The 24872-nt window shown below is 37.0% G+C and overlaps 1 protein-coding gene across 4 annotated transcripts in view; it reads left to right on the plus strand.

The window, feature by feature from the left end:
* LOC124712302 (ankyrin repeat domain-containing protein 17) overlaps positions 1-24872 on the plus strand; it is a 278433-nt gene that overhangs the window by 48479 nt on the left and 205082 nt on the right. For all 4 annotated transcript variants that reach the window (XM_047242597.1, XM_047242611.1, XM_047242618.1 and 1 more), the window contains exons 8-15: positions 10200-10295; positions 10376-10565; positions 14388-14562; positions 14770-14896; positions 14974-15189; positions 15836-16106; positions 19473-19591; positions 19663-19851. In XM_047242597.1, the coding sequence (XP_047098553.1) occupies positions 10200-10295; positions 10376-10565; positions 14388-14562; positions 14770-14896; positions 14974-15189; positions 15836-16106; positions 19473-19591; positions 19663-19851 (1383 nt within the window). The remainder of the gene's footprint in view (positions 1-10199; positions 10296-10375; positions 10566-14387; positions 14563-14769; positions 14897-14973; positions 15190-15835; positions 16107-19472; positions 19592-19662; positions 19852-24872) is intronic.

Here is a 24872-nt window from a genome sequence, read left to right on the forward strand (position 1 = left end):
AAATTCAGTGAGAGCTAGAGACTAACACGCTGAAAGATATCCTCATCGTACTCACCCTAAACGTCATACATTTAAATATGTTTATGATAAATTGAGAACAACTGGATCTTTAACGCATCGAAACATAGCCGGCAAAGGAAAGTTACTAACGAGGAAATGGAAACTGGTACTCGTGCCACTGTGGTTAGAGATCCTTGTGTTAGTTCACATCAAATCACAAGGGATTGTGGCATGAGCCAGAGTAGTGATGTGGTATTCTGCATTGCCATAAATATCATCCTTATCATATCAGTCTCCACTAAGAATTAACTTGTACGGATTGTATGCGACGCATTGAAATTTTATTTTTTTTTTTTTTTTTTTTTTTTTTTTATTTTTTTTATTTTTTTTTTTTTTTTTACCGATGAGGCTACATTCACGAACCATGGAAATGTTAATTGGCATAACACACATTATTGGGCAACTGAAATCCATGTTGGCTGCGGCAAGTTGCACACCAAAAACCATGGTCGGTGAATGTGCGGTGTGAGATTCTGGAGGACAGAATTATAGGCCCTTATTTCATCTAAGGAAGTACACCACATTCCTGCAAGAAACATTAGGTCTGTTATTGGAAGAAATACCTTTAAGAACAAGGAACAGGATGTTGTATCAACACGATGGGTGTCCAGTACATTTTTTGCTGATGGCTAGGAATGAGTTGCAGAGACAATTCCCAAATCATTGGATTGTATGCGGAGGAGATGGGTCGTGCCCAGCTTATTCACCAGACTTGACACATCTGGATTTTTTCTTGTGGGGATTCGTAAAAGACATTGTTTAAAAAGATGTTCCAACTACACCTGGAGATATGTGAGAGAGAATTGTCAGAGCATGTGCTTCGATAAGTGCCAATGTGATAAGGAATACCACCCAATCCACGCTAAGATAATTTCAACACCACATTGATACCAATGGTCATCACTTTGAACACCTTCTATTAACGGATGTTTGTGCCACCTTCGTGACCTTCCTTGACCTTCAAAGACCTCACTGATACACATCATTGGATTCATCTCAATAGCCGCTACCGTACCAAACTAAAGCATCCCATTTTTTTTAAAAAAAAGTTGACCTCTGAAGCGACCTCTCCTAGCAAGAAAAAACCAACATCATATATTATGGCCCCTGTTGTCCCATGCAACTTTTGTCCCACAAACTTTTCAGCTCACATCATACTTTCAGAGTTATTCTTGGTGGCAGTAGTTAATGACTCACCATGTACTTCTGGTGCTTCTGAAATCCAAGAGCTCAACAACACAAATGCAAGTAAAACTATGTATCTGTTGTAAAACACTTGATTTTTTATTTTAGTTACCGTATTTACTTGAATCTAAGCTGCACTTTTTTCCGGTTTTTGTAATTCAAAAAACTGCCTGTGGCTTAGAATCGAGTGCAAAGCAAGCGGGAGTTCTGAAAAATGTTGGTGGATGCCGCCACAACTTGTGCCATCGAATATATGTAGCGCTACACAGGCATGCTTTGTAGGCACAAAGATAAATACTGGCGCCAAAACCTCTGTGTCAGTAAATAAATTAATAAAAAAAAAAAGGCGTTAGACGAGCTTTTTTTTCTCCGCGCCGAGTTTCGACCACTGCATTTTCATACATTATCCAACGAAGTAAATACAAATTCCGTATTGTTCATCTTCAAATGTTCTAAATTTTTTTCTATCTGTGAGAAGAGATGGTTGCTAATAGGAACTTTTATAAATTGTGAATCACATGCAGTATTCTCGTCACCACAAGAATAATACGAATATAAACATTTTGCCATGCATTGTTTCGTGCTTGCTGCTATCTCATTTAAATCCTGTCTGCGTAATAAACCACAAAACTAGAGTGAGACAACAGCAAATGCGGAAGAATATACATACCGTGTCATGTTCATATTCGTATTATTCTTATGCTTAACAGTGATATAGTCAGAAATGAAGGGCGGCAATTGACGAGATTTTTAAATCTGAGATGACTCTTAATTTCTGTGCAGAATGTAATGTACTAAAGAGGCGCCTGCAAAGATTTTGAAACGGAGAAAAATTTTTGCTAAACTCTCGTTCAGAACGTGTTCTATCATATGCAGTCTATTATTTGGTTCTTGTTGATCATTATCAGAGAAAGTAGCAGTGTAAGTAACAACAAATAGCAGTCTCTTGCCATTGTTTCGCTAATGAGACGATTTCTCTCTCTCTCTCTCTCTCTCTCTCTCTCTGCTTAATTGTAAGCAGTGGTAGCGCGCACAAAAGCAAGCCATGCCGCGAGCGGAGAATGACCGTAAACACGCACTATCAGAATACGACAAACAGTGCATGACACAGTACAGTAATGCATTTTCAGCTTAGAGTGACGTAAACACCTATAACAAAGAAAACTGCGCTTATCAGATCAAAGAAAAATAAGCAATCAATTCAAACCAGATGACGCACGTGAAAAAGGCCTAAAACTTTTCTCTCCCCTTGAATTTAGAGTCTCAAATTTCAGGTGTGGCTGAAAATTTTTTTTCCTTGATTTCGAGTCTCATTTTTCAGGTGCGGCTTAGATTCGAGTAAATACGGTACGTTCATGCTGGCTGTTTATCACCACTATTTTAGAGGTTTTTGATGTAATAACTTAGTCAATGAAAATAGTTCTGCAATAACGCTGTCTCCCCTTTAACCAACTTTATAACATATTTTGTCAAGTAACTTATTTGAAAGGTTGTGTGTGTAAAATTATGTATATGTATAATCATTAATCAGTCTTCACAGATATTATCTTCCTTATACAGACTTCAGTAAAATCCTTGCAATGTTTCACATTTGTCACTATATGTAAGAGGAACTATTGAAATGTGAAACAATTACAGATGGTAAAATATGCAGCTGCTCATTTGTAAATGCCACCCTTTCTTCAGGTTATGTTGATTGGCAATAATTAATGTTCTGGTTTAAATTTCCTCCTCAATTCTAATGAAAAGCCAATGAAATACATCAAATGATGTTGGTGCAGAGTTTTGGAATAATGCCAAAAAGGACTGGAGCTGAGTATAGTGTTGAGTGCAGTACCTTCACATATCTCATGCTTACATACAAATTCAGACATTTGCATTCTGCTTTTTGTACCCCATTTTCCTTTCTTCATCAAAAACAGCACACAGAACATGAGAAATATCTTTATCTGAGTGTCTTTACATCGTGACTGTAACTAATGTAGTTACCGAGTATAATCTTTATGACAATGACTATACTCATTCTCACACATTCTATTCTGTTTTCTCGTGTGTCAACACATGTTCATAAGTACACACAGATGGTAAGGAACACTTGCAGTTTCTGTTCATAGGTACACACAGATGGTAAGGAACACTTGCAGTTTCTTTGTGAATGCTCATTCACTTTTGTTAGTTTCCATTTGGTCCGCTGTGAATGAGTTTGTAGAACAAAACCAACTTGCTTGTGTTTGAACTCAAGCAATAAAAAATTCAAGGTTTTGGGAGACTTTCACTGGAGAGCTGCAAAATGTTGTATGTCATCACTTTGGCCAAATTAAGACAACTTAAAATTGGAACTAGTAGTAATAAAATGCAGATGGCTGGATTTGACGCACAACTTTTTGTGCCCTTCATATTGTTAAATTTGAAGTCTGTCATTCACCATTTTCATTTGACACAAGATCATAGTTGGGGGGGGGGGGGGGGGGGGGGAGGAGAGAATCAGTCACAACAGTTTTTAAATGAAATGAAGCATATGAGTAGAATATGAAGTAAGGTATAATAATTGCCAAATGATTTGAGAGACACTTTCCAAAGAGCTTATAAATAGTAAAGTTGGGACTTTCAGTTAAGCAGGCAGTCATTCATTCCTGTTTTCCAGTTGGATTAGCCGCATAACTTCCGGAGAATTGGCAGTAAATTTCTTACTGTTATGTAGACTTTGTAAGAAACTTAATACTTCAAAACTTACGAAATTACAGATTTCTCTCTCTCATTGTTATACGAAAGTAAGTTGTTATATACAGATATAAAGAAGTTGGATTTCTCTATACCAGTTGAAGTGAATTAGTGTAATTGAGCATAGTTGTTGCTCATTCTGTATAGCCAGTTATTCTGTAAATTCATAATGCACAAAATGTTTGCCCTATGGATAGTAATCAGTGTAGTAATGGTTTTGAAAGCTTTGCACTTGTCAGTTGTTGTTCACTGTTACTGTTTTATATTTTCCTGCATATTATTAGGGCTTACTAATTCTTAATCTCTGTATTTGTTTTGTACAATATATAAATTTACAGACACGAAGAAATGAAATACGAACACAAAGCGCATAAAGCACTAACATAAAATAATTGATGTAGTTAGATAGTATTGCATGTAATTTGCAAATACATAAGTTTTTCCAAAATTATTATGTAAAAGAACATCGAGAGTTTTCCAACTGTTGAAGCTTTAGTAGTTAGACTTTTTCGTGAAAATACTGATAAAAATGAATAGGAAGTGAAAGGTCTGTCCCAGCCAATATAGTACAAGTCTTTTACCTTTTAACATATCTCATTACCCATTCACAGCTACATACAGTAAGTTTCAGGAACTCACTGACAATCTTGGAGGAGTAATAGATCACACCAATAGGATAATTTTTAACTGTGGAACACTCTTTTTAACTTGGCATTTGACTTCCACATGTGTAACATTCATGTGTTTTTAAGAAGAAGAAGGAAAAAAAAACGCACACAAATTAAAATTCACTAAAAATACACAGCTCAAAAGAATTGGGGTGACATGACATTGGGTCATACTCTGTTGGGCATTAATTGAGGACAGGGTATGTGACCAAATTATACTTTTATCTTTCACAAGTACACAATGAATTACATCATTTCAGCCTCTATTGTTTACATACAAAGAACTGGAATATATGACAATTGTTGAAAACAAAGTGGAAACAATCATTCATCCCATCACCTAGGTGCTTTTTAACAGCTTCAGTAACATGTATGCCCTCCATGATCATATATCACTGCCTGACCGTTACACGGCAGAAGTCTATAGAGGTTACCCTGTGGTATTCACATTCTTCAATGAGTTTTTTGGATTCTGCGGCAGTACAGGAGGAACATAAACATGTCTGGCAAGCATGTCCCCCCGCTGGCTAGTCCATTACTTCAGTGTCCAGTGTTCACAAGACATATCCGCTGATGCCTACAACATGGGGCCTGGCATTAGAAGGAATTCAGGGCTGCCACAGGCCCTGGCATTAAAAGGAATTTGGGATCACCACCATATGAAGAAGCTACCGCATGGTCCAACAGGATCTGTTAGATGTACTGCTTGGCAGTAATGTGACAAGATCTGTATGTCTGCACTGCACTGAGTGAGGTGGCACAGTGGTTAGCAAACTGAATTCGTATTTGGGAGGACGGATTCATATTCAGGAAGACAACTGTTGAAACCTGCATCTGGCTATCCTGGCTATCCTAAACTGCTTCAGGCAAGTGCTGAAATGTTTCCTTTGAAAGGGCATGGCCGACTTCCTTCCCCATCCTTCTGTAATCCAATGGAACCAATGACCTCGCTGTTTGGTTCTATCCCCCAAATCAACCAACCAGTGTAAGGCTGCCAACACTGAGGCCACCTCACATCACCACAGAACCTTGGAAATATGTCGATTTCCTGGGCAGCATTTGGCAGGTACTGCTCACCACAGGTCTCCACACACAAATGCAGCCACACCTTGTGTCTGAGGATATCGGGACTTGTCTGTGAATAGCACATTTCGCCAGTGAAGAAGTTACCAGTTGACGTGGGAACGGCAGCACTCAAGGCGAGCTGCAAAATACCATGTCAAATGGGGGTACATGAACAGGATGTCTGGATGATAAGGTCCTTTTTTGTAACCTGTTCATTACAATCTGATTGGATGCAGTGGACCTTCTGAGAACATCTTGCAGTGATCTGTTGGTATCTATAATGCTCCATACAGAAATGGCCAGATATGTCTTCACATGGGGTTGTAATGTGTCTGTGACCTTATCCAACTCGTCTTGTGTACTGACCTGTCTCCTGTATTATGTCCACAACCTAAAACATAAGCAGCATACATGAAGAGGCATTGACGTCTGCAACAACACAAAGAAAAGTCCATCCTTTTTGGATCACACAGACCTTCCTTGCAACTTGCACTGCATTAAGATGTTGATTGCAGCATCATCATCTAAGTGTCTCACTAGGAGACCAGTACTCACTTCCTTCTGCGGCATCACCTGACACTGTAACGTATAACACAGCTATTAAGTGGCAAATTATTTTAATTGTTGCCTATACTGAAAGCAAAGATCTCAAACTAAGCAATAAGATCACAGGTACCATCTGCATCAAAGGAGAGTAATATAATGGGCATTGATACATGTGTTCCCCAAATTCTTTTCAACGGTCTATGTCCGAATATGTTCAAAACAGTTTGCTTTGAACTTCATTACACAGTTCATACCAACTTAGTGTTGACCGCCCAACTTATTTGAGCATGTCTCAATTCTGTGTCATGTCATGAAAAACTTGATTGATGCAACCATTCAGCTTGTCGGCTGGAGTAATCTTCACCATTGTCATTGATATGCCTGCCCCCCTCCCCCTCATCTCCCTCAAAAAAAAAGGGGAAAAAATAAAGTTGGACAAATGCACTTGGAACACAAGTCCTGCTTGACATTCCCCCAAATTTTCAGTGTGATGGTGCACCATCTTGTAACCAGAGATTGCCATACAAAGCAAATAATTCCGTGTCCGAGCAGATATTGTAAGCTGATCTAGTTAAGTTTGCCAACAGTAGTAAGGATCCCAGTAGAAGATACTTATCAACCAAAGTAGTGTTTAGGAAAAACCTTTGTTGGAGAGGTTTGACAGCAGTGTCATGTTTGTTGTCCTCGTTCCTGATTTGACTGTGTGATTGTGTATCTACAGATTCTGGAAAAAATGTTTATTCCAAATAATACCGAATCGCATTTGGGAAAACATACAACTCACTTCCAAGAATGGCAATGACAGCTCACTCAACTAAAATATTTGTGACATGGAAATATTAATAAATAAAAGAATTAAAGTTGTTACTGATCTTTCATGGCAATGTTGGTTTACTCTGGCTGAATAATTTAATTGCTTTAATTGTACTTAGATAATTTTGAAATAATACTGTTGTCAATGTAATTTGACAAACTTAGTGGAAAATCAATTGGTTAATAATACTGTTGTCAATGTAATTCGACAAACTTAGTGGAAAATCAATTGGTTAAAGCAGTGGTGTATATAACATACAAATACATAATTATGTATCATGCCTGCTGATGCAAGTGTCAACTGTGAAAACTGAATAAAACCCTTCTGAATCACTGTTTAGTAACGCCGACAGAACATTATTAATACACTAAAACACACTGTGATTGCTGTAACTCTGGAATGTCCTTTAATACAACAATACATGGACACTGCAGTGTACTAATATTTACCTTTACAAATTTATTTTTAGATAAATTAATTCTGCTTCCTGTTTCTCAGTTCCCATATATTTTCAAATGGGGGCAGCATCGCTCAGGTGAATTAATCAGATCAGAAAATTAAAAACTTCCAAACTAATGAAACTCATTTTGAAATAAAACTATTCAAAGAACACTGAGATACTACATACCAAGTGAGTGACAAACAATAATAATCCACAAATATAAACAAATTACTTTAAATATTTTAGTGCCAGCATGCAAATTAAATTAAATTTAAATAATTACTTGGCAAAAGGCCTATTATAATGTGAACTGGCTGTTAGATAACTAGATTTACACATGAGTTTTTCAAATGGACAAAATAACCCAGGTGTTACACGTTTTTAACTCTTGATGATGCCAGTAGTTGTCTTGGAATCAGAATTGTATCCAAGGTATTAATGATGCAAGTCATTCATTCAGTCTACCACACACAATATACACTAATAAAAACACTATATTCTTGAAAATTATTGTTTAACTGGGATTCGATTTAAACTACTAATGACTATAAGCATCAATCTCAGTATCATGAAGCTGGAACTGTCACAAGTTGCAGTCATGTTGAGGGGCTGGATGGCAGCATCAGTGGTGTAGAACTACTCCACATCTGAAGTTAGTGACAACTGCACTAATACTGTCCTTAGTGTCCTCCCACTGATCACGGCAAGCCAATAAGTGTCAGTCTTGTGAGAAATCACGTGTAGCTAAGATGTGTTTTGCAAATACTTGTGAGCGCAGTCCACTATTTACCACCCCACCCTGTAGTGCAGATATACTGCTAATGACATGTACAGCAGCTGAATTCCTTCCATCAGCTAGCATGTGCGCCTATGGAGACCAAATTTCAAAGTTATTGCCCTATCAAATCCCAGTAATTACAGTAGTTACAGATCAGCATTATAAGCATGTAATTTTTCATTAAAGTGCACTTCATAAAGGTCCCACAGGAACTGATAAATCATTGTTACTTTATATTTACTTTATAGTAAATTAATAACTGACAATGTTGGTATTCAGTGGGCTTCCTGCATGAATAATCTGTGTAGAAGGCAACATTATTTGATGAAGAAATAATGGTACAAATTCCATTTGAGTTGGAAAATCAGGTGACACTACTGCAAGCACTTTCTGAAACTTGTACATCATTTTTGGTCCATGCTGCATTCAAAGCCTTGTGTAAGCAGGTAATGCAATCTGAAGACTTTGAAGCATAACAGCTAGTTGGATGCTACGAAAAGTGGCAGTTGACCATGAATAAAGAAAAGTGTGTAGTTATTCACATAAGTACTAAAAGAAATCCACTAAATTTCGATTTTGCAATAAGTCACACAAACCTGAAGGCTGTAAATTCAACTAAATACTTAGCGATTATAAAAACAAGTAACCTAAATTGGAACGTTCATATAGATAGTATTGTGGGTGTAGAAAACCAAAGACTGCAATTCATTGGCAAAACACTTAAAAGGTGCAACAGATCTATTAGAGACTGCTTACACCACACTTGTCCGCCCTGTTCTGGAGGGCTACTGTTCAGTGTGGGATCTGCATCAGGTGGGAGTGACTGATGACAGCATGCTTGTTTTGTATTATTGCAAAATAGGGGACATAGTGCCACAGAAAAGATAGATGAATTGGAGTGGTAATCATTAAAAAAAAAGGCGTTTTTCATTGCAACAGGATCTTCTCATGAAATTTCAATCACCAGTTTTCTCCTCCGATTGCAAAAACATTCTGTTGGCACCCATCTACATAGGGAGAAATGATCATCAAGATTAAATAAGGGAAATCAAGGCTCACACAGAAAAATTAAGTTCTCGTGTTTCCCGTGCACCAGCTAGAGTGGAACGGTAGAGAGACAGTTTTAAGGTGGTTCATTGAATCCTCTGCCAGGCACTTTGTTGTGAATGACGGAGTAATCACGTATTGTAGATAATGTGGTGTACCAGGTCTGATGTGCATAACTCGTAGTAAATGGTGGGTCAAGGAGGACATAGTCCTTACAGTGATCCTTGGTATGTGATCTTAAAGAGAAACAGTTTTCACTTGAAGATTGGTTTGAACATCACAGTGTTTTATTATGGATGGTATTATTTTAGTTCATAAGCTCTTGCCTTCTTCCAACCTTGGAACACTTACACATCAATTATACGGGATCTACAGTTTAATGTGGATTATGAACTAGAGTGCTGCATGACATTTTTGCAGATTAAGAAATCATTACCAGAGGTGGAAGAGGTGATAAGTGATTGATAAAATCTTAGAACTGGAGATTGAGCCTTTGGGTTTGTAGTCTGGCACTTACACACTGATCCACCCTATCCTCCCTCATAAGTTTGTCAATGAGGATGTGAAGCAGCACCCTTGGTGTGCACACATGCAACAGTTGAACAAAATGAGACCATGATTTCATAGTGACATGGCATAATTTCTTTATTGATGTTACTGTGGGGATATTTTTTCTGTGCTAGTAAGAAGTGGAAAGATGAAAGTGATGAAATGGCAAGAAGTTGGGAAAAAATGAGCAAATAAATATGCTAACAATTACAAGAGCAATTTTTGTGTTTTCTATCTTGTGTGTTAGTTTCTGTGGCATTTGTTTATTTCTGGAGTTAACATGGTTTATTGTATGTGTTCTGATTCCTCCTCCTCTTTTCTAAGGAACATAAAACTGATGAGATGCATACAGCTCTCATGGAAGCTTCTATGGATGGTCATGTGGAAGTTGCCAGATTACTCCTTGATTCTGGGGCACAGGTAAATTGTTGTTACTGTTGTACTACTACTGTTATTATTTACCTGAGAGAGGTATTGAATATATTTTGGTTCATTTTTAGGTAAACATGCCCACAGACAGCTTTGAGTCGCCTTTGACTCTTGCAGCCTGTGGTGGTCATGTAGATTTAGCAATGCTCCTAATTGAAAGGGGTGCGAACATTGAAGAAGTGAATGATGAGGGCTACACACCACTAATGGAAGCTGCACGTGAGGGACATGAAGAAATGGTTGCACTCCTGCTTAGTCAAGGTATTTTGTTGTTTGAGTGTGCCAATTTTTTAACAAGGTCAAGTGAAACACCTGTTTTTATTGCTCTCATATACCCAGTATGAATTTGCACTTCACTTTCTTGGAGCATGGCTTATGTTTCTCTTTTAAGTAACTATTTTATCTCTCTTGGCTATTTCATAGATGTACATTTTGTCTTCTTTTTTCCTTGTGCTGGTCTGAATGTCAGTGAAACAAATCTACCTTTTGTAAAGTAATAGATAAAATGTCAGAGTAGTGCTTGGGATTTTTGTCCTACTGTCTTCAAATTTTGTCACACATCACATATTTCTGCATTATTCTCCCAATTTCTTTAAAATTTGATTGCCAGTTATGTTGCCCCCACAGATCAAAGATCCCTTAATTGTGATAGTAGGCTAGAGAAAGAAAAGCAAAATGAATAGTTGGAAGGAAGATACAGTGAGAATTTGAAGTGAAGTGCAGTGGTAACAAGAAAAGGATTTCCACTGAGATGAGTACAGGATTATCATGACCAGTCCAGTATGGATAATGCAGGAGCAGGTCTAGTAATGGACAAGAAAATAGGAATGCGAGTATAGTTCTATGAACAGATAATCAGAGCTAAGATACGTACAACTATAACCTGCACAGTAGTAAAACTACATATGCCAAAACTGTTTGGCATTGAGTTTTGAAGGGAGCATTATGCAGTGACTGAATGAAATAGCTGAAAGACCTACAAATGAAGATGAATGTGTGATAATGAGATGCGATGTAGTGAAGACACGGGAGACACAACTAAGCAAATATAAAAGGCCTAGTAGGAATTATTGGATACTACATAAGAACTTAAATGATGAAAGCCATACAGCAATGAAGTAGTGAAAGGTAATAGTGAATCTATAATGTGAAATTGACAAAGTGCAAAAGTATGGTTGTCAACTAGTTTGTAGTATGGATTACCTGTAATTGTTAAGGATTTGTCACCTTAATTACAATGTTATGGGAAGTTACCAAAAAAATTGCTGAAGTAGACAAATTACAGTTTGAGGTTTCTACAAAATTGGAAAAGGTATTGTTTACGTTGGCTAATAATGCGCTACTGAAATGTTTTCTATATTGTAATGATTTCCTTCCTGAGTATGTATTAAACCTGTCTACAAATGGTTTCATCAACATGGCATACTAAGTCAATGAGACTTAACATCTGAGGTCATCAGTCCCCTAGAACTACTTAAACCTAACTAACCTAAGGACATCACACACATCCATGCCCGAGGCGGGATTCAAACCTGTGACCATAGCGGTGGCGCGGTTCCAGACTGAAGCACTTAGAACCGCTCGGCCACACCGGCCGGCTTACTAAGACAGATTATGCTGAGTGACAACAAACATTTTTCGTTCTGCCCATCAGCCTACAGGATAGAAATAAAAGAGCTTTCTAGCCAAGTGATGTCACAAAGTTCAAGGCATTTGTCTGTATGGTTTTGCAGTTTTTGTAACCATGTGATGTCACAAGATGCACAGTTTACCTATTAATCCATACTTAATATTTAGAGTATGAGCAGATGATCCATAAAGAACTGGCAGTGGATGAGAAAGTGTTATGAACATTTTTGTATAAAACACTGGAGGCCTCTCATTTAATAATGTAAGGTGTTTTTGTTTCGAAGTTTTATTTTTATTTTCATTAATAATTTCTGAGATATGTGTGTGTTGATTTTGTAGTATTTGGAAACTATAGAAATGTTTCAAAAACACCCTCGATATTTACTAAACAAGTTTTTAGCCTGTTTTCATTTAACCAGATTTTTTTCATTTAAAATTTTTATTCCTGGAAAATTGTCCTTATTTAGGATTCGAAAATGTCTGAAATATATCATTTAAAGGCCTAAATCAAGCTTCCAATCCCCCCTCCCCCTTCCCTATTTTCATATGATTACTGACAGCCTGTTCTCATGGTTGGCAGCTATGAAAATGGCAAAACAGTAAAAGCTAGAGGAGAATAGAAGTCTGTAGAACCAAATTAAAGAAACCTTTAGAGGATAGAGAATCAGTTGGAAGATTCATTAGATCTCATATGATCAAAAGAGGGAAAGTTGAAAGCTGAATGGAATATATAGAAAGGGCTAGATGTAAAGGAAATAAACTTGATGGTAATATGGGAGATGTGAAGACAGAAACATTTATACAGATCACTGAAAGATGCACATAGTAAATTGACACCTGTAGTGCATGGTGTTCTTTCTGAATTTTCAACAAGCTTGGGAGAGCCAGCCATGATAAAACTATTTCACGTGGAGAAATACCCTCATTCTGCAAGAAGAATGTGATAATTCCAGTTCCCAAAAAAAAAAAAAAAAAAAAAAAAAAATAAGGAATTACTGGCAAATGTGGCTATTACGAAACCATCAGTTTAAATAAGTTATGACTGCAAAATAATGACAAAAGTTATTTATAGGAAAAAGGTAAAACTGGTAGAAGCTTACCTAGGCGAGTGGTGTGCTGAAAAGAGGTTATAAGACGAATGTCAGTAAAGTAAAATAAGAGAAGTATGTGATGCTTAGTGAACTACTTATGGAAATGACACTGCAGATAGACAGGTTTTCTTTTTTGCCAGTAAAATACCTGCTGTTGCAAAATTAAAGGGATGTATAAAATGCACAAGGACAACGGCAAGTAAATATGTTCTGGAAAAGGGAAGTATGAATTACTGAATTGAACTGGGGAGGGCAGAACTCTTTACTGCACAGGTTGACTATGAGGAGGAACAGGTTGTTAGGACACACCTTGATGCATTGATTTTAAGTTCATTCGATTTAAACAGAGAAATATAAACAGCAGTGATCCTAACGCAGTATTGTGTGCTCAGAAACAGGATTTATTGTGGAGTTTCAGTCCCTGTGATTGTAGTAAAGCCGATCAGTACCCTTAAAATGTAGTAAGAAGCCCCTTAAGGCATTAAGGAATAGTTAATTCGATGATGGAGGGAAGTGGGGGGGATTACAGAAAGGGAGACTAAGGCTTGAATAAACTAATCAAGTTGAAATGGATATTGGTTGCAGTAGTTACACAGTGCTGAAGAGCCTTGCGCAGCATAGACCAACATGGGAATTGCAACAAACCAATTTTAGGATTGAGACGTTTAACAACATAATAGTTAAAATGAGACAATGGGTATTAACAGCAATTGAATAATTTAATTTTTTAGAGACTCATTCATTGATAAGTGTTCCACTGAATGAGTCAGGATTCATATAGGTATTCAAATTATTAAACTAAAATAGAATTTCATTGCTTCTTTTCACCTGGGGAAAAGTATGGCATTCCAGTACTGTGTGACTAACAATTGTCTTCTGTAAGTGGTTTGTTTCCCTGCGTAGCTTTGAGGTCCACATTAAAACTCGCTTTTTCTCATAGAGCAACCGCTCTTTATCCAATAAAAAATTGATGTTCTCATAGAGCAACCGCTCTTTATCCAATAAAAAATTGATGTATTATTTGGCACTGCTGTATACAGTGACAGCAAGAAATACAGACTAAGTTGACAGTTATAACAACTCTTACTTGGAGGAGGAAAATATACGAATTCTCATAAGGCTGTTAAGATTAAACTTTTCAGTGTCTTCACTAAACATTCGAATAGGTGGTGATTGGTTTCTTTCCCTGTCCTTACTAAATGAGACATGTGGTTGTAGACAGAATTCAAATCATCCATTGATGAGAAACATCTTCAGTGACTTTTCTAGTTATGTGTTTAATTTCTTATGCAACTTACTGTGTTACGGTGTATATTTTGTCATTAAAAAGTTTGAATTCCTAACCTTGTTTCAACATTGATAGGTGCCAATATCAATGCACAGACTGAAGAGACTCAGGAAACAGCTCTAACTTTGGCCTGTTGTGGAGGGTTCACGGAAGTTGCAGACTTCCTTCTCAAAGCAGGTGCAGACATTGAATTGGGAGCCTCAACTCCACTTATGGAAGCTGCGCAGGAAGGCCATCTAGAACTGGTCAAGTACGTTTAACGTAATAATTTTTGTTCATAGGTTGAAAGAGGAAGTAGTACTGTTGTAGAGTTAGATGGGGAATTCACCCAAGACTCCAACTCATGGGAGAGAAAGTAAGACACACCCCTGTGTAAATACTTTTCTTTGTGTAGTATAGTATTAGTATCCTTATTAATGATACTTCAACGTCTATATTGTGTTTTTTTATAATACAGGTTCCTTTTGGAAAACAATGCTGATGTGCATGCTCAGACACAGACAGGAGATACAGCTCTCACGTACGCCTGTGAGAATGGCCATACTGATGTGGCAGAACTCTTGCTTCAGTATGGAGCAGATCTGGTATGTTTAAAATTAAATGTTTTGTCGGTTGTAAATTAACACCACTTGTATATTGACACAAAAAAAATCTTGTGCAGGAGCATGAATCAGAAGGTGGTCGAACTCCACTTATGAAGGCTTGTCGTGCTGGACACATGTGCACAGTACAGTTCCTCATTTCAAAACATGCAGATGTCAATCGTCAGACTACAAATAATGACCATACCCCTCTGTCATTGGCCTGTGCTGGAGGACATCTAGCAGTTGTGGAACTGCTGTTAGCACAATCAGCTGATCCTTTTCATAAATTGAAGGTGAGTTTAATATGTTCCTGACTTACATGTTTCTAAATTTTTGGGTAGTAGGCTTATTATCTTTTACAGAGTAGATCGGGACATAGCTATAGTCTTTGGTCTTTCATTTGAGCCTGTAGTCACCAGGACTATATCTAATCACTGCTGTGCCACAAAGAAAAATGTAAAATAAGAGAAATTAAATGGCAGCACCACACATAGGTCACATCGCAATCCCACATTTCTGGCAATGGTCTGGCTCAGATAAGAGCTGTGATACAGTCTTTTGATTGTGTTACCTGCTGTCATTAAAGAAATATTTGGTTCTGTCACATACAGTCGTTGACCTTTACGCATTGCACTACTCTGATATCCATAATCGTCAGTTTTAACATAACTTTGTTTCAACTTGGTTTAGCATAGAATTTTTGTGCTGAAATACTTCTACTTTCTAGACTGTAAAAGTTAGTTAAGCTACCATTTCTGTCCTTCATGAGAGGGTTTGAACAAGAAATGAATTTGTAATATATTTGTAATATATTTTTGTATTGTTTACAAGTGAGAAGTCTTTTAATCCATGAGATGCTAGCATAGTTTAACACCTGCAGGATATGGTAATCGTAAACTGATAATAATGCCTGTTGGTTTGGTTATTATTATTATGTAGGACAACTCAACAATGCTGATTGAGGCAGCAAAAGGTGGTCACACAAATGTGGTTCAGTTGTTGCTGGATTATCCTCATTCCATCATGATGAGTACCCCCCATCCACACAGTGTGCCAACATCAAGTGGAGCTGTTCAGGGCAGTGGTGTTGGTGTGGTTGGGACGATAGCAGATTCTGGTGGAGGGGTCATCGAAGTGCCTCCACCTAATATACATCCTGTGGCACCAACACCATCATCAGGGGCAGCAAAGATAACTGCAAGCCAGGCTGGTAAGTTTTTCATTGCATAAATGTTATATGACTTGTACAAAATTCGACAGTGACCATGTCATCTTCAGTCTAAAAACTGCTTTGATGCGGCTCTTCATGCTTCTCTATCCTGTGCAAGCCTCTTTATCTCTGAGTACCTACTGCAACCTACATTCTTCTGAATCTGCTTAGTGCACTCATGTTTTGGTCTCCCTCTAAGATTTTTACCCTCCGCACTTCCCTCCGATACTAAATTTGTGATCCCTTGATGACTCGGAACGTGTCCTACCAGCCGATTCCTTCTTCTAGGCCAAGTTGTGCCACAAATTCCTCTTCTCCACAATTCTATTCAGTTTCTCCTCATTAGTTAGGTGATCTACCCCTCTGGTCTTCAGCATTCTGCTGCAGCACATTATTTCAAAAGTTTCTATTCTCTTCTTGTCTAAACTATTTATTGTCCATGTTTCACTTGCATACTTGGCTACACTCCATACAAATACTTTCAGAAATGACTTCCTGACACTTAAATCTACACTCAATGTTAACAAATTTCTCTTCTTCAGAAATGCTTTTCTTGCTAGAGCCAGTCTACATTTTATATCCTCTCTACTTCGACCATCGTCAGTTACCTTGCTGCCCAAATAGCAAAACTCGGCTACCTCTTTAAGTGTGTCTTTTCCTAATCTAATTCCCTTAGCATCACCTGGTTTAATAACATTACATTCCATTAACATTATTTTGCTTTTGTTGATGTTCATCTTGTATCCTGCTTTTAAGAAACTGTCCATTCCGTTCACTTGCTCTTCCTTTGCTGTCTCTGACAGAATTAAAATGTTGTTGGCAAACCTCAAAGGTTTTTATTTCCTCTCCCTGGATTTTAATTCCTACTCCAAATTTTCCTTTCTTTCCTTTACTGCTCGCTCAATATACAGATTGAATAACCTTAGGGATGGGCTACAACCCTGTCTCACTCCCTTCTCAACCACTGCTTCTCTTTCGTGCCCCTCGGCTGTTAAGACTTCCCTCTGATAAGGTACAAATTGTAAATAGTCTTTCACTCCCTGTATTTTATTTCTGCAACATCCAGAATTTTAAAGAATATTCCAGTCAACATTGTCAAAAGCTTTCACTGCGTGTACAAATGCTAGAAATATAGGTTTGCCTTTCCTTAATCTTTCTTGTAAGATAAGTCGTAAGGTTAGTATTGCCTCACGTGTTCCAACATTTCTACGGAATCCAAACTGTTCTTCCCCGAGGTCCGCTTCTACCAGTTTTTCCATTCGTCTGTAAAGAATTCGCGTTAGTATTTTACAACCGTGACTTACTAAACTGATAGTTCGGTAATTTTCACATCTGTCAACACCTGATTTCTTTACGATTGGAATTACTCTATTCTTAAAGTCTGAGGGTATTTTGCCTGTCTCATCCACCTTGCTCACCAGAGGGAAGAGTTTTGTCATGGCTGCCTCTCCCAAGGCTATCAGTAGTTCTAACGGAATATTGTATACCTCCGGGGCTTTTTTTGACTTAGGTCTTTCTGTGCTCTGTCAAATTCTTCATGCAGTATCATATTTCCCATCTTACCTTCATCTACAGCCTCTTCCATTTCCATAATATAGACGTAAAGTAAATCTTCTTGTTGTATAGACCCTCTATATGCTCCTTCCACCTTTCTGCTATCTCTTCTTTGCTTATGACTGGTTTTCCATCTGAGCTCTTGACATTCATAGAGGTGGTTCTCTTTTCTCTTTAATTTTCCTGTAGGTGGCATCTAACTTAACCCTAGTGCTATAAGCTCCTGCATCCTTACATTTGTCCTGTAGCCACTCTTGCTTAGCTATTTTGCACTCCTGTTGATCTTGTTTTTTTGACATTTGTATTCCTTTTCATTTTCGTCATTTACCACATTTTTATATTTTCTCCTGTCGTCAATTAGTCGCTCAGTCATGTGTTACTCAAGGATTTCTACTAGCCCTTTTCTTTTTACCTACCTGGTCCTCTGTTGCCTTCACTTTCATCTCTCATAGCTACCCATTCTTCTTCGGCTGTATTCCTTTCTTCTGTTCTTCTCAATTGTTGCGTAATGCTCCCTCTGATACTCTCTACAACCACTGGTTCTTTCAGTATATCCAGGTCCCATATCCTTAAATTCCTATCTGTTTGCAGTTTTTTCAGTCTTAATCTACAGTTCATAACCAATGAATTTTGGTCAGAGTCCACATGTGCCTGTGTAAATGTCTTATAATTTAAAACCTGGTTCCTAAATCTCTGTCCTACCATTACATAATCTATCAAATCTTCCGGTGTCTCCAGAACTCTTCCACATATACAGCCTTCTTTCATGACTCTTAAACCAAGTGTTACCTATGATTAAGTTATGCTCTGAGAAAATTTCTACCAGGCAGCTTCCTCTTTCTAAATTTTCATCTGCCTTAACTATCTGAATAATTTCTTTTATCTCATCATTTTCCTCAATCATCTCCTAATCTATGAAGTTAGTTGGCATATAAACTTGTACTACTGTGGTGGGTGTAGGCTTCGTGTCTATCTTGGCTACTATAATGCATTGACTAAGCTGTTTGTAGCAGCTTATCTGGGTTTGTTTTGTTTTATTCATTATTAAACCTACTCCTGCATTACCCAGATTTTATTCTGTATTTAGAACCCTGTATTCACCTGGCCAGAAGTCTTCTTCCTCCTGCCTCTGGACTTCACTAATTCCCACTATATCTAACTTTCACCTAACCGTTTCCCTTTTTAAATTTTCTGACCTACCTGCTGTATTAATGGATCTAACATCCACATTCTGATCTACAGAATTCCAGTTTTGCTTCTCCAGATAACGATGTCCTCATGAGTAATCCCCACCTGCATTATTAATGTATCTACAAATTTTCCTTTGATGGTTGTGGTTGACTTGCCCTAGAATAACTTATTTGAAAGCTGAATAAAAATGTGGTAGAAAAGCTACATGTTTGCATATGAAGGCTACAGCATCAAAGCATTACAGCACCCATTCTGACAGTTAAAATCATATGAATCAGAATTTAAAACCCCGGATCTTTACCATTAATTTATATTTTTCTGCTATTGGGACTGTGGAAGGATGCCTCATGACATGACTTAGTTTTTCTATCTGCCAGTAATGAGGATGATTGATCATCCTCAAAGCATTCTCAGAAGAATTCATTGCTACATCATCGTCAGCAATAAATGATTGTCATGATAATTCCAGCACAAATTTACGGAAAAATCTTTAATGGTGTTTTAAGTGTTGTAAGCACTCAAAATGGCGTTTTTGTTGAGTAATTAGCTTCTGATTATGTAGCAGCTTCTGTACAGTTAACTATAAGTATGTTCTGCATTAACTACAAAAATGCTTTTCAGGGCGACTCGTAGAACATCTTGCGCAGCAAAAACACAATACTCAAAAATCATTGTTGAGAAAAAGTCGTTCTTCTGCCATGATGAATGACAGTAGTCTCACCTCAGCAGAAGTCCAGCAGGTAAGCTTTGTACTGCAGAAAAAAAATGAACGTATTACTGTGGGCATATTTCTAATGTGATTCTGCTTTAGGTACGGAATCAGCCTCTTGGAGATGGTTCCAGCAGCAGTGCTGGTGTTGGAGTTCTGTCAAAAGATGAGCCTAATATTTTAGACAAAGGGAGTACACCTGCTCTAGTGGATGTTGAGAAGGCTTGGAAGCAGCATGCAGCTAGGGAGGATCAGATACTACAGAAACAACAAATTCTGGAAGAACTTCAGGTGAGAAGAATGAATCAGAAGGTGCTAGTGAAGAAAATATGTGGTACAATAAGTACTCTCACAAAGCTGTGGTGTGTTCAGAAGTGCTTAAAAGCCAAAAGTGGCAAAATTCTATTAATTGATATAATACAACTCTGATGCTGTCACAAATGTGTTACAGTTGTGATTCTTCTGGTGGGTTGGTCACTCATGTGAGTGATGTGAGTAATGTGTTTGTCACTAAACTTGTTCCGTCAACAACACTAATGAATAATCATTTCATTGTGCAACTATGCTTAAATACTTCTCGAATTTAAAATGTTGAGGGACTTTAAATGCTTAAAGGACATTGGCAGTAAAATTGCTGAAAAATTAATCTGCCCTCCTCCATCCTTGTTTCTCTAGTACTTAGAAATGGAAAAGGATGTATGTAGGTCAATCCATACCAAGTGGCCCAGCACTAGTTGCTTGATCATATTGGAAAATTTGATATTTGCTGTGTAATTTCCTAATCTTTAGTGGACCCAAAATTATTTTTAAAAATGTTTTGTTTTTTAAATTATTTACTAATTGGTTGCCCTAGGCCTTTTGTATGAAAAGTATTTAGTTTAGTGCACTCAGTTCTACAAATTAAAATTATCACCACCTAACTGAATGTATTCCTTAATATATTTTTAATGGCTTGAAGTTATTGGCTGCAAATTAAAAACTCAAGTTCTGAGCAGTAGTTCTCCACATGAGTAGCAATTTCTCACCCTTAATAGTTCATGTGCATCTACAGTAAATAGTATAGTTATTTTATATAGACCTTTATGATATCAGCCCTCGGTATAAATTTTGATTGAGGTTCAGTTGGAAGTTATGGAGGAAAAAAATACAAATACGAGTCAAAAATACATTTTTTAAACATCTGTCATGTCTAGGCTTGTGGAAAGTATATCGATAATGTAATTTATACACATCAAATTAAAGCAACTAGTGATTATTTGTTGAAGCAATCATCTGGACACTCAGTTGACTTTTAGCTCCTTAAGAGTGCAGTTGAAAAATGGAGTCTGTGTTCTATTGGTGTTATTAACAGAGCTTGCCATAAAAGTCTGTATGAAGTATTTAAAGACATCATTTTAATTGAAGATTGTAATGATAAAGAAAAAATAGTGTTCTTCTTAAGAGCTGACTCAGAGGTTAAAGCTACTTGCGAATACCATAAAGTGAAATACTTTAAAAAATCTCATCCACCTTTCTGGTCTTGCTTGGATGCTTTTAAGAAACATAAGAAGCCTTTAACAAAAGATCTGAAGATAATGTTAGATCATTATTCTAAGCCTAAAGGCCCTTTTATCAATATAATACCAGGAAAAACATTGTGTCCAACAAGTTATTGCTAATGTAATTGTAATGAACAAAGAAAGGGATAGTGATGGTTCACATAAAGAATTTTGTGACTTCTCAGAAGCAATAAAAACTTAAATGAAGCAAAAAGACCTTTTGTCTTGAATACAAAAATTGAGAAAGTGGCAACTACAGTCAAAATAATTGGAAGTTTAATTTCAAAAACAAATTTGTACTAAACCCGGGGGAAAGTTCTAATAATTCACCAACTGTATAAGATTATTTGATAGGAAAGCTAAAAACTAAAAGCCATATTTCATACAAAAAGGATAATATTTCAAACAAAGAGGATAATATTTCAAACAAAGAGGATAAAATTATCAGTTTACTACCAAATTCTTGGACTCTAGCAAAAATTACTAATGAATTTAATGTGTCAGAATGTTTGGTTAAATTAACAAGGCATTTAGTAAAATGAGAGGGAATTATACCTGCATAACAAATGAAAAAGTCATTTAATTTGATGGATCAAAACACGATCAAAAAGGTCATTAGGTCTTATGAAGATTACAGTAATAACTGTTTGATGCCAGGCAAAAAAGATTGTTACTATGTATGCAAATGGTACTAAGGTACAAATACAAAAAAAGGTTAACACTGGTTAATTTACATGAACTATTCAGTGAATTCGAAAAAGAAAATCCTGACATTAAAATTGTAAGGTTGAAATTTTGCGAGTTAAGACGGAAATGGTGTATTGTGGCAAGGGCATCGGACACCCGTAAGGTTTGTATTTGTATCACCAAAATGTAAAGTTGTTAGAAGATGGGGCCAATCTTCGAGTTGATTACAAATACCTTGTGGGAGTTCTAGTATGCAATACGGACAATTAAAATTGGGAGATTGTGGGAAAATGTCAGGATTGTCCAGGTTAAAAAGTTTTACATGATGTGCTTGACGAATCAGACGACGAAGATTTGATGCCTGACAATACAGAATACAAACAATGGGTGACACAAGACAGAACAAAGATGGTGACAAAAATTAAACCAGAAGAATAGTTTCTTGAAGTGCTGGTAGCTGACCTTGAAAATCTGAAAGTGCATTATTTCTGTCTCTATGCTGTTCATTTTTGGAACACAACCTACGGCCATCTTAGAAGTGATGACACTTTCTGCAGGACCTGACGATCATTTTGCAGGACAATGCTTACGCACGTACAGTGCAAGCTGTTACTGATTTGTTTGACTGATGGGGCTGCTAAGTGCTATACCACGTACTGCACTCCCCTGACTTAAGCCCTCATGAGCTCAACTCAGATTTCTAAACTGAAGGAAACACTTCGCAGCATTTACTTCAGAACTGCTACAAATTTGTGAGGCAATAGACTGCGCCGCTCGAACTGTCAACACAAATGGAACTGCTAAGAGTATCCTAAGACTTCCACATCACTGGCAACCGTTACACACAATGCTGGTGACTACTTTGAAGGTCAGTAAAACTCTGAAACACGTGTCTATTTTGTACGATTTGTAAATAAATAGTTCCCACTATTAAAGTTCCAACCCTCATATATTAAGCAATACATTCATCTAGGTCGTGATGGTTTTAGTTCGGAGGCCAGGGTGTGCTGAACTAAATGCTTGTTGTATACGAAAATAATTGCCCAATACAAACATGAAAAAATAATCTACGGTCATGATTAAAATGCATTATGTTGCATGTAAATGTGTGACATAATATTATGAAATGCGTAAACAAAGAGAAGATCAAAACAGTAATGAGTACTAAGATCTCGGTCAAAAGAGGAAAACAAACAGTTATTTTTTATTCATGTGAGCTGACCCACAAAACAACAAAATGATGGATACCATTCTCTTACAGTACTTTTATGGGATTATCAAAGGTTAGAAATGTGTAATGCAGAACATGTAAAAAAACAATATACACACACAATATAATAAAAAAACTTGACGAATCATGACAATCCTGGAAGTAATAACTTATTATTTCAGTATATTGTCCATCTTCAGCAACTGTAGTATTATATAATGAAATAATAAGCAACCAGTTGCATGTAAAAATTTTAATTTCTTGGCCAGTTTCAAGCACTTAATGCACTTCTTCAGAAGGTTGTACAGGAAAATACACCACAAATAAGTAAAAGTCAGATAAGAATCCCTCTTTCAATGGTTCTACGATGGTCACATTGCTTCATAATCAGTCTCTGATATATAATTAACTCTCTTCTGAAGGTATATGCAATTACAAGTGCTGTGTACCTTCCATGAGTACAATGTCATCATCCAGTAGGCCACGATTAGTGCTACTATTTATATACTTATAGGCTATACTCAGTATGTTGAGTCACTATCTTAGCTTCAATAGGCTGCTGAAATTTGGTATAATTAGTTAGCAATAAATTAATCTGATAGCCATCACCTTATCAGTCATAAGAACCTAACTGTTAAAAGCTAATTCTTTTCACTTTTTCCTGTGTATCACTTCTCCCCCTTCTGCCCCTGCTATTCCAACAACTTGCCCCCCTCGCCCAGCTTACCGGATTATTATTATTATTATTATTATTATTATTATTATTATTATTATTACTATTACTACTACTACTACTACTACTACTACTACTACAGTACCACCCCACCGCCAACCCATTCAGTTCCACATGGACTCCTACAGTTTCATCTGCTAATTTTGTCTCTTCTTTCCTATAGTTTTGTCACACAATTGGTCTGCTGTAATTGCAGTTATTTATTATCAGTTCCTGATACATAATCATTTCCTCTCCTGTATATAATTAGTTACAGGAACCTATCAACTCTCCTAGGTAGAATGTAATTACTTAGTAAGCTAAAATTAGTGCCATAATCATTCCATTACAGTTATAAACCTTGATTACAATACAGAAGTTACCATTAGTATAAATCTTATCAGTTGTAAGCATTTAGCTGTGTTAAGCCTATTTTGTCCCTATTCATGAAAATTGTCCCTGTTCATCGCATTCCCTGGTCTCCCTCCCTTTCACCATCCCACTCCACTAACTGTGTCTTACATGGTTTATCACATTAGCACACCTCTCTCTCCCAAGGTTCCCTGCACCTGCACCTGCTCAAGCTCCTCCCTCACACTCATCGTTAGCCCACACAGTTTTATTACCAGTGAATTTTTTTAGTAGTATTTTACTCACTATAGCTTGACCATACACTGCTACATTTATTTGCTATTCATCAGCTATATACAGTCACATATAAACAGTTGCTCACAGCTGCAGTTAGTCCACCTTTTATTAGTGGTACATCTGTCATAGGTAGTTAGTTTTTTAACTTTTTCAGATTTCAGTGAGTTGATCATCTATAACTACAGGTTATTAGTCATCTACAGTTCTAAGTAGTGAAGCATTTCCAGTTCTAAGAGGTTAGCCTCTTACATTGGAAGATAGTTAATCATTTATTGCAGGTATTAAATCAGCTACATCCTGTAGGTGGTGATTTATCTTCATACACATTGTTAGCTCTATATAAATTATGACTTATGGACAATGTTCTTAAAGTTCCAGATGCGTTACAGTTACAAGGAATGTTTACAGCTAATAAGCACTTTTATTCATTCGCAGTCAGGTAGTCCAATGTATTGTGCTTATTACATACACCTTACGTGAATGTCGCTAGTTACATTCAGTTCAAGAAGCGTATTTA

The sequence above is a fragment of the Schistocerca piceifrons genome, chromosome 1 (assembly GCF_021461385.2).
Source record: "Schistocerca piceifrons isolate TAMUIC-IGC-003096 chromosome 1, iqSchPice1.1, whole genome shotgun sequence".
Taxonomy (NCBI): Eukaryota; Metazoa; Arthropoda; class Insecta; order Orthoptera; family Acrididae; genus Schistocerca; species Schistocerca piceifrons.